This window comes from Puntigrus tetrazona, unplaced genomic scaffold (genome assembly GCF_018831695.1).
Source record: "Puntigrus tetrazona isolate hp1 unplaced genomic scaffold, ASM1883169v1 S000000340, whole genome shotgun sequence".
Taxonomy (NCBI): domain Eukaryota; kingdom Metazoa; phylum Chordata; class Actinopteri; order Cypriniformes; family Cyprinidae; genus Puntigrus; species Puntigrus tetrazona.
In genome coordinates, this window is record NW_025047999.1 from 435 (window position 1) to 16202 (window position 15768).

Here is a 15768-nt window from a genome sequence, read left to right on the forward strand (position 1 = left end):
GCACGTACGCAAGCACACAAAAACACACACATATACCTAAACCAACCAAGCAAAACATCTTTAATGGCAGCCAATCAGTCACAGCAGATCTTTGACCCTGTATGACTTGACCTTCTGAGTTGCTACACCAGCCAACCAAAGGTCTTACGGCTCCTGAGGTCATGAGAACGCTGAATTAGATGTGTTTGTTCAACATTTGCATTTTACCCAATGCAAATGACTTATGTTGACCTTACTGCTGACAGTACTCAGTAACTGTATTCCAAAAAAAAAAAAAAACTTACCAAGAAGGTATTTTATCATAGGTGCAACATCTGTTTCAAAATGTATGTGTCATAATTATTCAGAGTTCTGGCCAAATTTGAATGAAAACCAAAAATGCATTTTACCACAATTTTAGATTATACATAGCAATATGTAAATCATACAGAGCCTCTAAAGGGACATGATGGAATAAATAAAATAGAAAAAATTCCATTTTTTTTAACTGAGAAATGTTGCATTCATTCTCAAAACGACTTCACCACAAGAAACCTTGTGTTTGCTCAGAAAAGTTTGAAATATCGCTTCATATCATTTCCATTACCAGATTTGTATTCACATTTTCAAAGGTTTCCCTGGAAAACACAAACCTTGTGCAAGAAAAAGCTAAAGTAATTAAATACAGTTTTCCCCCCAACCCCATATTGTTTACCGCCAGTTTTTGAAACAAAACACACAACTTTCCAGGAAGAATGCTTTCTCTTTCTTGTAAGTTCTCTTTCTTTTTCCACTCATCTATTTTTTTTCCATTCATATTTACCTTTTTAACAAATATTTGTGACCCTTGACCTGGTCTTAAGTCACTGGGTTATATTTGTAGCAATAGTCAAAAATACGGATATTAAGTAAAGATCTTTAAGATGTTTAAGATGTTCCATGAAGATATTTTGTAAATTTCCTACCATAAATACATTAAAACCTAAATTAGTATTGTTAAGAACTTCATTTGGACAGATTTAAAGGTCCTGAGTATTTAGGGGTTTTTTTGCACCCTCAAATTCCAAATTTCAGATGATGCATAAATCTCAATTTCGAAAAATTGGCACTTTGTGGACCAGGGTCACATTTATGCATGCTTTTGCACATTAGAGTTTCCTTCTGACCTGAAACCAACCTAAGATGGTTTGCTGGTCTTAACTGTCTTAAGATGGTCTCCCAGAATGGCCAGCTGAAAAGTGTCCAAAACCCCTCTGAAACCATCCAACAGATCAGCCTGACCAATCTAATGAGACAATTAAGACCATGGTGGTTTAAGATGTTTTAGGAGGGTTTTTCTATTAGCTTTCATGAGCAAACTTCGCACAAACATAATATTTGAGATACTGTCTATGCAGGGTGTTTCAAATCATGAGGTTCAATTTCAGACAACGTTGTCCCTATGTAAGCACTGAACAAATGCTTCACTCACTTGGAGACTGGGTTTTGTCTTTTTATCATAACCTACAGTTTGAAGAAATCTCACCAGATTGGTCAGCTGAGACAGCTCGCCCTTGTGCGTTTCCCTCTTCTCAATGTGGTGTTCGTGGGCCGCGTCTCTTAAAGGAGGCTGATCGGTAGAAGACTGCTGGAGCTACAGAGAAAGAGAGAGAGGGGAAAGGAAACAGAACATTGAGTGGAAACTCACCACCCTTTTGGACACTGTGGACTCTGACATCACGGTTCAGTCTGTACTGACGCCCTCTGACTCAACGCGGACATTCATCCATGAGCTCAATGGGAGGGACGTGCTGTGCGGGACGCGAGGGGCATTTTGCAACAGATGTCTGAATTTTACTCAACTTCTCCATTGTGTAGACCCATCCACTCCACAAAACCAAGGAACACGCCCTAAGCGGCATGAGAAACTGAACAAACAACCACTTAGGGGAGAAATTCTGCAGATTTCCAGATGTAACAGCAGTTTTGGGTTACGAATCATCCAGATTCGGCGAGGCTGTCCATCAGAGAGTGGTATACAAACCATTATAACATACAGAATAATCAATAGATGTTTAGATTTATTCTTTTATAGCATGTGACTCACACTTTTTCAGATCATTTGTATAACCCTCGAGTGAGATGGAGAGAAGGGGTCTTTTAGTAAGAGCTCTGATTGAGCTGATGGCTGTGTTTATATAGACAGCAGTGGGACGTGAAGCATGAAGGGAGCAGATTGAGATGAGGGTACGGCAGGAGGATCAAAGGCTGCTTTAATGCCCTTGGGTGGGGCTAAGCGAGGGACAGGGTGGGCTCTAAGAAAGGACATATTAGGAAATATAGATGGATGGGTTGTATGGGCATGTGTTGGGCATACGTATTTGACTGGGTGTTACTGACAGCGGATGTCCCTAAAGTTTGATCTCTCAAAACGATTCGTGATGTTCTGACGGACATCTGTTCTCTGCTCACATGACTGCTTGCGAGTCTTATGTCTTTACTGCAGAAATTACAATAGGTTTCACATCCCTGGAGGAATAACTTGGGAAATAACCCATCAAGAATATGTCTGGGTCAATTTTCAGCAATATATTTCACTCACAGCTTTTTGTTATTTTTGTTACAATTCAACATGTTTATCTTCAAATCATCATTATTGTAATGTGCTCAGGCCTTTTAATGTAATTGTCATTATTCTCAAATTCATATTTTTGTACAATTTAATGCAATTATATTATTTGTATTAAAATGAACAAAATAATTAGAATTGGCAAAAAAAATATTTTGCTATGGTATAAAAACGCTCATTTTTTGCATATTATTTTCCTCATAACATTAATAAGAAATTGTGCAAAAAAAAAAAAACCTAAATGTTCATTTAGCAAATTACATGAAATATTTATTTTAGATCATGTGATATTTCTATAATATTATACATTAAGTTACTAAATTAGAATAAATTTTCATTATGGGTTAAAACATAGAGCCAATAAACAGTGCTTTAAAAGAAAATCCTCACAGATCAAAGTCGTTCACATAATTGCAGATAGCACCCCAGTCTTAATTATTTGCTCAGTTCGTACTTGGATTAAATCTCTGCCCTGCAGTTAACCCACAGCATCTTACCTTGAGGTTCAAGGGGTTGACTATGTTGTGGGTGGTGCAGTTAACGGGGCCCTCCGTCGTAACCTCCAGCGGGTAAATTAACTTGTTACTTTGAAGCCTCATGGGGCATTTGAGCTCCAGTAAAGTGTGACTGATGCGGCTCGGCCCGTTGTTCACCAGCTGAGAGGGAGAAACAGACAGAGAAAGGCAGGGATATAAATCAAAAATCTATGTTATGTCATAATAATCCAACTCAAACCCTTCGGTTTAAAATCAAGTTTGCTGCCTTGTCATTTTCATGATTACATCATCACAACCAAAGGATTAAATCATGCTGGAAAAGTAACTCCACAGGTGTTTCTGTACTCTCTGGTCATCCTAAAAGGATGGCTTGATGCCTTGTGCTATTTTAAGACCGCTGTGAAACTTTTGGAGATTCTCCATGACAACCTCTACATGTGACTCATCAGCAAAGACCTAACAGAAAGTCTGTGTCATACACTGCAAGCAGCAATTAGCAGAACTAACCAACATGAAATGGATTTAGTGACTTGTGTGTTTAAAAATAATAAAACAAAATAAAATAAAAATCTCTGATTGAACAATGCAAACATCACAAATAGCAAACAAAAACATTTTCAACGAAGAAACATTTCTCTATGGTGTTGCATTGACAGTGTATTTTATTGCTGGTTAAATTTTTATATTTAAATGCATACATTGAATGAATGAATGAATGAATGAATTTTTTTACTAAAATTAGTATCTAGTTAGTATCACAAATTAGTATCTAGCTCCAAAAAGCAGGCAGGGCTAACATTTAAAACATTGCAAATTTAACTGCTAGTTGCTAGGCAACCATACATCCCATAATTACACCACAGGGATTTATAGTTTTTGCTCTATCAATGACAGGCCTCTCTGACTTCAAGCCCAACTGAAAGATTGAGACAAGGTCTTTACCTCGTAAGTGTGCTGGACGGAGGGTCCGACATCCTGTTCAACCATAACATTCTTGGTCAACTTCCAGTTCGGTGGGGGAAAGAAGACCTTGTCTGGTCGGGAGACACTGTAAAATGAGAGAAAAAGAGAGACGGGAAAATGAGAGAAGTGGAGGAACAGGGAAAGCTTCCTAGTGAGAGTTCCAGAAGAGCAGTGGTCTTGTGAAGTGCTTATAAATGGGTTCTGCATGTGAACTCACCCCTGCAGAATAACATCTGACTGGACCACCACCTCCAACTTATAGGGGACGACTTCACTCTGGGAGTTATTCTCATTCTTACTGCAGATTGAGAGACGGAGAGATTATTAGAGAGCATACCAAAGACCCACATGTGCAACTAACCTAGCCAATATATTAAAGATGCATGATATATCAGGAACAATAATAGTCTCACATATAAGTAAAAGTTTATGTATATGAAATACATTTTTAAATAAACAAATAAATAATAAATCAATCAAATTTTATAGGCAATTCTTTATATAAGATTTCCTTTAAATATATTTCTTTACACTTTTTATATATTTCTCTATACATATCCTTTTTTAAAAAAAACAAGAAACAATTTTGTTCCTCAACTTTGGTTACACTTGTTATAGTATAATTATAGTAATAATTTAGGTACTAGGTAATATTAAATAACTACATGTACTAACTCTATGGTTAAGGTTAGGTTTAGGGTTTTGTTCAGGGTTACTTGCAAGTAATTATACAAAATGTATTGTTATTTTAATAGTAAGTACATGTAAAATAACAATAACCCTAAATGATAAAATGCCTAAAACATGTTACCGTGATATTTTCCTATGTAAAAGCACTAAGCAGTTATTCAGGTTTGCTATTATATAAAAAACAACAAAAACAAAACACAAAGCAAAAATCAATAGAAAAAAACATGGTTTCAAGTTTCATACCTACGGATCTGCAGGTCAAATTGCACAAATTTGTGTGTGTCCTTCAGACGTGGTACTGTAAATCTCAGTCCAGCCCATAACTGAAAATACAATTTTAAATAAATAAAAGGTCACTGAAGTACATATAAAAGTACATTTCATTCATTTATTAATTCATTTAAACAACCCAAAAATGAGAGAAATGCAAGCAGTTTCTCGTAAAGTAGTCCATCGATATTAGCAGCGCCACAATTCTGAAATTCAGCTTTTTAAGAATTACACCAGAGGATTTTCTAAACACACAAATCCCCCATAATGCACTACCATAGCAACGGAAAAGATGTTGAAGTTACTGGAATGTTCTTTCCTGTATTCCATCCAAAAAACACAAGTGGAAACACTAAAACGTATCCTCTCTCATTCATCTAGTGATGTCATGTTTAGGTGCACTGTCAAAAGCACTCCATTTAGTTACTACCCTAAAATGCTGAAGTCACCTACCCAGGCCCAGACTGCATGGGAGTTCCAGCCTCCCTTTTATAATTGTGGTTTTATGCTCCCACCGCACGCACACAAACTCTGGCAAAAAGACCCCATGCGAGTGGCTCTCGGCACTCATTCTGTGAGAGTTCGGGGTGTGTTTGTTTATGAACGTGTGTGTGTGTTGTAACTTATGAATTTCTCATTGCATGAGATACTATTATAGATACAGGCCGGTTGTTAGGAGGAACCACTTAGGTGGTCCTGGAATTCAAAAATAACAGCATTAATAATAAAATCGGTGAATAAAACACCCAAATAACCTGCCCTGAACTAATGAGAGCAGCTAACTAAAAAACAGGCAGGGGTGTCTGGAAACACATATTGAAAGGGAGCAGTTTGAACAGTCACTCAATTATATTCCATCTCTTCAGACACATTAAAAAAAAACACAGGTCCCACCACCTCCACACAGTGGCATTTTAGAGAGGGGAATTCCACTCTCTAAGGAGGCAGAGCCAAAATGACTGTCACTTCCTGCATCACTTCATGCCTGTCCAAACATGATCCAGCACAGCCCTTAACAAGCCCCCCAGACAGCACTACGAGCTGACTGATACGGGTTAGATGACTAATAAAGGTTATGTGACTAACAAGACACAATAATTGTTGCTGGAGGCCTGTTTTTTTAAATGTTAAGATGTCAGTAATCAGATTTTCCATTTTTATAGAGATTGCACACACAAAATGCAATTTCAGTTGACAGATTTTAAAAAGTCTTGTTACACGTTACATGTACGTACTCTCATAATAGTTATGCATATGTTATGCAAAGTTACATGCAAGTAATCCTAAACCAACCCTAATCCTAACCATACAGAAAGCTGTACCCACAATTTCTAGCCAAGGGAAAAAATGAGCTTTACTATAACTACTTAAAACAGTTATGTAAAACAGAGCAATAGATTGAGAGTTTTATAAATTAATTTACTTATCCATGATTCACAAGACTCTTCTATTTCGAATTTCGAATTTCACTCTTCAAATCACAATTTTAGTATTCAAGGTGTTTTAAATCAGCTCGATGTGAAACCCAAAGTCACTCAAGTGTATAAATAAGCACAAACAGAATAGTTTAAAATAGTTAGGTGCTTACGCTTGTGCCTGATTTCATGGGGTTGCCCAGGTCACAGCTGAGGTAACGGGTCTGATTTTCCGTCTCATAACTGCAGGTCAGTTGGGTCAGGCTCTGTCCAGAGAAATGGAAAAAAGGGCAATAAATTTTGGGAAACACACACACACACACACACACAGTGATAACTCACACCCCTGACTCGTGTTTTGACCTGTTAAAAATAGTTGTGGCACTACTGCTGAATGTTACATTTTTTTGTGCCAAATCATCCCCACACAGAGTTAGCAATTAATTAAAACCAGACCCTGTTTGATACCCATAATCCTGTAAGAACTACCCCTTCTTAAATTTGTGAAGTAATCTAGATTTTTGCCTCACTACAGGATTTCTCATCACATGTCTCCATTAATAAAAAACACGTCTTCGCTGGAGTATCAAAGTAACAGAACAAAGGTCTTTCTCAGCTGAAATGCTGAACACATGTAGGAGTTAATGGACGGGGTCTGGCACACGTCCATGTAATAGGCAGCACCTGGAGGGAGGGTCTCCATATCTCACCTCGTTATTGCGGGCTATTCCACTGTAGTCGGCCTCTGGTGGCAAGACCACATACAGCTCTGCTTCGTAAGCTCCGCCTCCGTCATTCTTCGCGTTAAAAGTCAGGGTCAGAGAGTTGTCATCGCCCATGTACACTTCCTTCCTGTCCCTGCGAAACCAAAACGCAAAAGTCAAGCATTAGCGGCGAATTTACCTTCTATAGTTTCAAGCAAATCAACAAATCGCACTTTCAGAAACAAACACCGTTTTCCCGTGTCAATACATTACCAGCACAGGACATTTTAAAATGGTCTAGTACTTTTGAAACTAGCAGTCAAGTGCCATTAAGCATACAGGACACTGCCCATATGTAATTCTGCTGATCTAGCAGTAAATATCACTCAGATCTTTCCAACAGGAAGCCCTTCCACCAACACTGTACACACATTTCCTATTAAAAACCCCTAATTTCCATTGCAGCTATAAAGTTGAACATGCAACGACAAAGACTGTGAAACATTCCGCAGTGTTCTCTTTTTTCTATTTGTTCGCGTTCCCTCCCCCTTTATTTTCTCTCTACATCTCAGACACAATGAGAAATTCCATGCGAGGGCCACACAGACGCTTCCAATTACCGCCTGGCCTCATAAAGCCATGCTAGGGAAGCGGTACGTACTGAATTCAAACGCTGGCACTCGGTTGACGGGGGACTCGAACCTATGTGAAAGCCATAGCTTGCTTTACTTTCATAGCAAACCCCTCCAAATGGCACACGTGAGGCTGGGTTCAAGTCATAAGGAGGTCATGATTTGCATTCAGTGGTTAATCCAAATGCAACAAATGATCACTGGGAAGTTCAAATAAGCGCATGGAAATGATTTAGCGCAAGTTCATTTGACAGCAACCTGGACCTGGGATGCAGATGCTAAAGTGCAGCTATGTTGTCCGAGGCATCTCTGATGTATTTTCACATTTTCTCCTAAAGAATAACCCCTCGAGTGAATTTCCAAGAAATGCTATCCTCTCTGCTTGTTGAACGACAAAACAATCTGAATCACTCTGTGGAGAAAATTATTACCGTCCACGGTTTAATAAACATGTGACCTAAGACAAACGCAACAAATCTGTAAGGTTTCTGGTAAGACAGTCGAAGGATAACAACAAATACAAACAAATCCGTGTATAAAAGAGACAGAAAATGCGCACAGATTTTAGAAATCAACTGCAGGAAACTGCCGTTGTAACTGCAGGGAAAAGGGGGCCACAGTTATATCCAAATTTTCCAAACTTATCCACGCCATCTATGCAGTTTTTTTTTCTCAACAAGCCAGCCAAGTCAGCCAATCCCAGCACCTGTTGCATAGCCCTCCTTCCTGTTTTTTTCCTGTGTATCTGTCCATGTGTGTGTGTCGCTAATCTCACCTGGGAACACTCTGTCCAAACTTTCTAAAAGCTGTGACTCATAACAAATATTTATCCAAATATCCAAAATAAACAGTAGCTGGAATAGCCATTACTTTTTGCTCGTGTCTAAAATAGTTTTACTTTATATGTGACTTTATTGCAAACTTTGCAAAAAGCACACTAAACCCAGGCTTTTATTTATTTTTTGCATTCCTTGCTAATCATCTTACCCGTGCACAGAGAGTTTCAGGTCAGGGACGCAGATGTTGTCCTCTCCGCAGTCCAATAAAATCTGGGCCTAGAACACAAGCCAGAAAAATGTTAACGTAAGTTACTGAAAGATTATATTCATTAATTTGCGACCTATTTTAGATTCAGAATCATCTTATACGTGAAAAAAATCTCCTGGGACCTGATTTAATATTTCAGGAATTGACAGAATAGTGAATGGCGGGCATTACATACCAAAATAAAGCCAGAGAGATCTACAGTTATATGCAAATACAGATATCTATTCATTTCGACATCTATTCATTTATATAAGAATACATTTAAAATGTAGTGTATTTTGTGTATGTAATGCATGCATAAATGTATTGAAAAGAAAAAAGTTTGGCATCATCTTTCATGTTATTTGCTATTTACTTTTTTTTTTTTTTGAAAATTCAGCAAAAAATTTATTAATAACAATATTTTTAGAGTACTTAAATGCATAAACAAACAAACATAATTTATATTAAGTCCAGGAATGTCCCTCAGATCTTAAACAGGGTCAATTTCAATTTCATGTTGATTTAAAGGGTAAAAATAGAAAGTAAAGCATTCGTTTACGAACAATGATCTAAAAAAGGAAACTGTCTGAGATTCAAAACTGTCTTAATCATATGCAGGATACCGCCTGCAATCCAGTGTCTCTAATGTCATTCAGACATCACTGTCCTATAATAAGCATACTTTTATTTACACTTCCCATAACCAATATAACGGCTAAACATCGCTAGGTAGCTTACACAGAAAAAAAGAATCCAATAAACCTTTACATACTTACAAATTGCTAGAAACTTCAAAAGTCTTACACTAAGAAATAGCTTCTTTTTTAAAAAAAATTTTTTTAAAAATCCAAGCAAAACACTTATAGATATTTGTAAACAACAGACAGCAGCGGCCGGCTGCATTATAAACAGTGCGTTTAGTTAGCGCGTGTTAGCGCTTGACTATGTAGTGCTCAGAGACTACAACAGTAAACATCAACCCTCAGCCAACGAAATGATACATTTTATATTGGTAAACACTGCTAAAGGAATCCTGGGTTAAAAAGCAGATGTGTACGGGCTTCAAAAAACATATAGAGCTCACTTGAAGGGATAAAGAGCTATGGTTGTACCCATAAGGCTGTTCTATACGCCACCACCATCCACATCAGAGGCTGCCGACCGTGAACCGCATGCTAGCTGCACGCGACACCACCCAACTCTCACCACACAGACAAATATAAATATACACATCACATAAAGCGCACACACATTAATGAGAGAGAATCTAAATACAATTTATGAATGACTCTAAGATTTAAAGAAAAGGGGAAAGTGGTGCCGCGGCTAATTGCTACCACCTGACGCTGTATTTGCAACATGTGCGAGGATGACGCAACATGACGATGAGCATAAGAAAATAGAATAAGGGAGATTAGAAAGGGCAAAGTGGCTTCCCTGTAATTAGCAGTCGCTGAGCTCTAATTACAACCGATGAGGGCGGCCACCCCTTTCCATAGCTCTGTATCGGGCCGCACTGAACCTCCTGGAGAGGGCTGTTTGGGTTCGCTGGAGCAACCAAACAATTAAAAGCCCAAGTGGAGATACAAGAGAGGGTGACATGAGCATATGTCCAAGCTGATCCACAGCCAAAACCACCATAAAGTGTTTACGGAAGTGTCAAGGTCTGCAAACAGCATGATTGGGTCAGCAAACCGGAGGGCGCCAGGCGGGATCACTAACAACATTTATAAAAGGAGGTCCAAAACATCTCAATCTATGAGCAAGATAAATTCAGAGCCTTACACCTAAAGTCATCTGAAAATAAAGACAACAAATAAGCTTTCCCATTCCAGAATTATTCATTTACTCCATTAGTTCTTGAAAAGAAAGTCCTTAAAAGTCACTATTGTTATAAATGGCTGTAAGTAGTGTATACTTATGTAATATTAATACTCTGTAAAAAATATATTTTAGTAACACCATAATATTTAGTAAACATTTTTTATATTTATATAATATTTAAAAAATACATTTTAAAAGATACATTGAACTTACATTTTACATTGAATATTTTTTTATAAATTTGTCCTTTGTAAAACCTGTGCAAATTTACAAAAAGAAGATTAAGAGGATTTGTTTTTTTATTGTATAATTTAAAACAGCATAACACAGATGTGGACACAAGGCAACTTTCTGAAAACTTGGCACATGTTTTGAACTAGGTTTTTAAATGATTTTTCCCTTCCTTTATAATGGGCGTTCATATTTATCATGCATAAAAGGGCTTCCACTTAGTTTTTTGGCTTTGATAAGCAATCTGCTTACCAAGACCTCTGATTAGAATGTTACAGCATATGGTCAGTGCGGCCCATGTGTTCGGCACGGGCTCAGTCACTACTGAGAGAAAACTGCCACCCAAAAAGCTAAACCTAAACAGACGGCATATGTCTTGCGAGAAACCGCCCGGAAAAAAACTAAATCTATTAACCCTCCATACACGCACACACCTCCACAGCGGAGTTTCCACAGAGCCCAGAAAGCTACTCCTGGTGGGACAGCGAAAAGTTCTCTACTGTACACTCTACACATTTCCCTCAGCTCTCAAATGGCTTTCCAGAGAATTTGGAGAACATCCCAGAAGTATGTTTAGAAGACCTCTTCATAAAGGAGGAGAATAACCTACCGCTCGGTGCAAAACCGAATGTTTACATAATGCAATTGCGGGATATCTAGCGGATGCACATACTTTCTGTTCGATGAGCTCTGCTGTCTGGTAGTTGAGGATGGGTCGCAGGTCGTATCTGTCTGCCGCGGCTTGAGGGTTTAGGCTGAAGTTGAAAGCAACAAATATAGGCGACAGCTTATCCCTGAAGTCCTTCTCATCCTACACTCCAACAGAGAGGAAAACAGAGCGGGAGTTTGTGAGAAAGGTCAGAAAGCAGGACGAAACGACACTCTTAATCCTTTGCTGCATTTTTGGCATCTGTTGCAACACTTATCTTACTTATCTTCACTTTTAACACTTATCTTGTACTAAGAAATGGAAAACTAACTAACTGAAAAGATGCAGGTTATTTTTCCCCTCAAGGTTTCCAATGGCTAGCCCCGCCTACTGTTAAATTCTCACTGGCTCACAATTCCCTTCCTCAAAACTTACACTAAACAATGAATATTGAATGCCACATTATTTTATATTCACCTTTTAGATACGGTGTATGAGTTTATTATTAGAAAAATATTTATGCGTTTTATTATTAGAAAAATTTCTTCCATTTTAAAAAGTCTGTTTTTGGATTCAGATGTGTATTCTAATTCATCTTTGATGAGGTAAAAAATATATATCGTCTTAATTTTCAAAAAATCATGTTTATTATTTTATTGTGTTTTCATTGAGTTTTATTGTGCAGTTAGTATTTTTTATCTCAAAATAACCTAAAATTGAGATTAATGGAATGCACAATTTAAAAAATATGATTTTACGATATTTTAAAAAAAGCTATCAAAGTTATCTGTTTTTGCAAAGGAACTCTTCATATACTATTTAGCCAAACCAAGTAATTTCTTTGCAAGTCACATGAAATCCTTTGAAAAATTTGCCAAGTGTTGAATCTTGAAACCCTGCTATTTTGTGCACATTAATGTCCTGCTTTTGTAGGTAATCTCAAACTCACCCGCAAGAAGATCTTGGTGTCACTGCAGACTCTGTCTCCATTTGGCACAGTCAGAGTCCTCTGCAGAGCGGGAAGCTGGGTGTCTAAAAACAAAGCTCTCCGTACGGCCCCCTTCTGCTGCTGTTTCAGCCGGTCCAGCTGAACTTCAACATTAAACTCTACAAAAAACACACATTGTCTGATATATTTAGAAAGTTATGGGCATGATGCCTTCACGTTGGCTCCAGCATACAGGTGCAGGATGGAGCCAAGCTGACACAGCACTAAATCTCAAAGCCTGTTGAGTAGGTCTGAACTTTGTGCTTTGGCAAGAGTAAAGACTTCTTCCAAACATTTAGTTTTTATCAGCATCCAACACCTGAAGAGAATGGCTATAAGAAAAGCCATAACGCTTTTGATAGAAAGTCGTGACTTGGGCATGAAGGAATTTGCATGCCGTTCAGATGTATGTCGGGCACCTGTGCTCAGTTATCTGAGCGTGTGCAGTAGGTGTTATTCTTCGCACATAGTCTAGGCCTCTAATGGCATGGCATATGGTGCTATCATTAGCCCAGGGGGAAATAGAGGGAAGTAATTACTGAATAAATGCATTGTAAAGGTTGAGTATGGACAAAGAACGGCTTATGGATGGAAGGGGAAACACAAAGAATCTTTTAGATGCCTAAAACCAGATTTATTTTAGGTTGTGAAGCAAAAGTCTTAGAATAAATGATCGCCACATTGATACAGGTGATTGTTAGGGTGTACTAAAATACTATCTGCGAAGGGGATCAACAGGTGAGTAAAGAGGAGCAGATGTGGCTTACCGAGATGATTTGGTAGGTGCTTCCCATTGGCTGAGAGGCAGAAGCTCAAGTTGACACTGTAGGAAGCAGAGCAGACAAACGATGAGAGATGAAGTGGATTTATTACAAAGAAGCATTAGAAACACATTGGTTGCATCTATTTGGCTATGACAAATTTGCTATTATTGTTTCCTCAGGCTATAATGCTTGACAGAAGGAAGGATGAGTGTATATAATGGATCACACAACACATGTGAAGATGTTTCCAAACAGGACAGTTAAGGATCATGTCTGCTGGAAACCGATGTACAATACTCTTTCTTAAAAATGTCTAACCAAGAATGCATTTATTTGATAGAAAATATAGTAAAAGCAGCAATATCAACAAATATTATGGATAAACTGTCTACCATCTTAATATCTTTAAAATTGCAACTTATTTCTGCGATAACAAACTAATTGTTCATTAGCCATTATTACGATTTTAGAAAGAGCTGAAAAACCTCCTAAAAAAGTAACAGAAGACATAGAAGAATTCAAAACAAAACACAAAAAATAAAGAAAGACACAGAAGGGGAGTCACAATCCACAAAAAAAAAAAAATCACAATCCAGACTACATCTGACCTGTGCAATAAACGCAGTGTGTTCCCATGTGTTTCTAAGCCTTAGTATACATCTGTCTGTGTGTGTGTGTGTGTGTGTGTGAGCTCACATGCATGTGCAGCTCAGTGCGTCCTGATGTTTCCCAGCTGTGTTCCTCCACCAAACAATATCTCATTCAAAGCCACTGCTAGATCCCTTTCTCCCTCTCTCTCTTGCTTCTAATTTCTCCCAAAAGTCCCTGTGTCTAGGCAACGACTTGTAATCAACACATACGTATACAAACTTTCCCTGTATAAAACAGAAGAGTCAGGGACACTGACACTTCACGTTAGAGAGTGACCAGCCCAGCGGAGTTTCCTTTTTCCTCCACAGATAGGACGCATATTTAAAAAACGCACGTCATGGAGTTGGGAAAAGGGCATTTCATGCTTTTCTCCACCTTCTTGGCTCACCCTCAACCAGCATAGCGTGTCCAAACCATTTGGAAAAGCCTTCGCTGACAGCATAACTACACCCTTCCATATGTCCAGCTTGACATACAAAGCCCAACTGTGGATGTAATGAAGTAAGCTTAATCTACTAAATTAGATTTTTTTTAATTCCTATATAAATGCACTTCAATGCCATTTAAATTATATTAAATGTGAAAGATCTTTTTCCATATTATTGCGTGCTGAATGGTTACGATTTGGATAAACAGTCTAAAAAAAAATCCTGGAGCTGAAATGCAACAAATTCTGGTTGAACCAAGATGGCAGACATACCAGGACACTTGCAGAGTTTCGTTTCCACGGCTTATGGTGCAAACCTTCTCCTCTGGATTAATCATAGTTGGATAGACAGTCAAGGTAGCGCTGGTGTTCACAATAGGACGAGACCTGAGAATGGCATAATATCCAGACGAAGTCGACAAGATTTTTAAAGACGTTTAGAATAAATTCACTTATGCTCACAAAGGCTGCTTTTAAAAGATAGTAATATTGTGATACATTAAAATTTGAAAGATTTATTTTAACATAATTTAAAAGGAAATTTATTCTTGTGATGGTAAAGCTTCATTTTTAGGAGCCATTAATCTGAACTTTATGTCTGTGACTGACCTGTAAAGAACGGCAGTGTCTGCACCAAATGCACCAACAATAAGATCTGCAAGAACCAAAAAAAAAACTTGGTATCAGACTAGAATTCAGCAGCAATGGCAGTGGTAGCTAGAAAGGCTAGGTGTCCTCACCTGGGTAGCCATTATTATCCAGGTCTTTGCCTCCACGAAGGGAGTAACCAAAACTGGCAGGTAGAGCTGATGGTGTGGCAGAAGCCCACTGACCAGCGATCACCTGAGAGGGCTTTTCCCTGAGTCCTCCAGCATGTCCATTATAGATGAGCACCAGTCCCTGTTTGTTTTCCCCACCAAATGGACAACTTATGGCCACATCTGTTAAGAAAACATTGCAGAATTAGGGGTGTTATAGGTGATAACTGATAAACAGCAGATATTAAAAGGTCTATATTATTTAGTCTAAGTCCCCCCAAAAAAATCTTCTAAAAAACATTTTTAAATAACAGATAAATTAAATGTGATTGATATAAATACAAGTAAATATACAGTATAAAGATGAATATTAATTTTAAGATTACATTTAACAATGTTATCACATTATTTGTGTTTTAAAAGATTTAACTCAAGTGAGTATTGTTGACTAGTGAACCTTAAAAACTGAAACTAAAATGAATTAAAACCTTTGTGTTACTTGAAATTAAATAAAAGTTAACCGAAAAAAGAAATAGACAAAAAACTACTTTCTGAAATATCATCTTGATGTACCAAAATAAACAAAGACAACAAAAACATGCCTTTTTAAACTAAGAATAAAATTAATTAGTATCTTCATGATAATAAAAGAACACCAGCATTAGACAACAGTAAATGTAAGCTTTATA

At 37.7% G+C, this 15768-nt stretch overlaps 1 protein-coding gene across 1 annotated transcript; it reads right to left on the bottom strand.

Moving 5' to 3' along the window:
* Positions 1-950: 950 nt before the first annotated feature.
* LOC122333678 (integrin alpha-5-like) lies at positions 951-15275 on the bottom strand (the record flags this gene model as incomplete). Its single annotated transcript, XM_043231378.1, has 14 exons — positions 951-1612; positions 3085-3243; positions 4027-4132; positions 4265-4345; positions 4981-5060; positions 6596-6688; positions 7133-7280; positions 8746-8813; positions 11516-11653; positions 12441-12598; positions 13247-13302; positions 14595-14708; positions 14931-14976; positions 15062-15275. Coding segments are annotated over 14 exons (1671 nt in total), but the record flags the coding sequence as incomplete, so codon positions are not given.
* Positions 15276-15768: the final 493 nt, after the last annotated feature.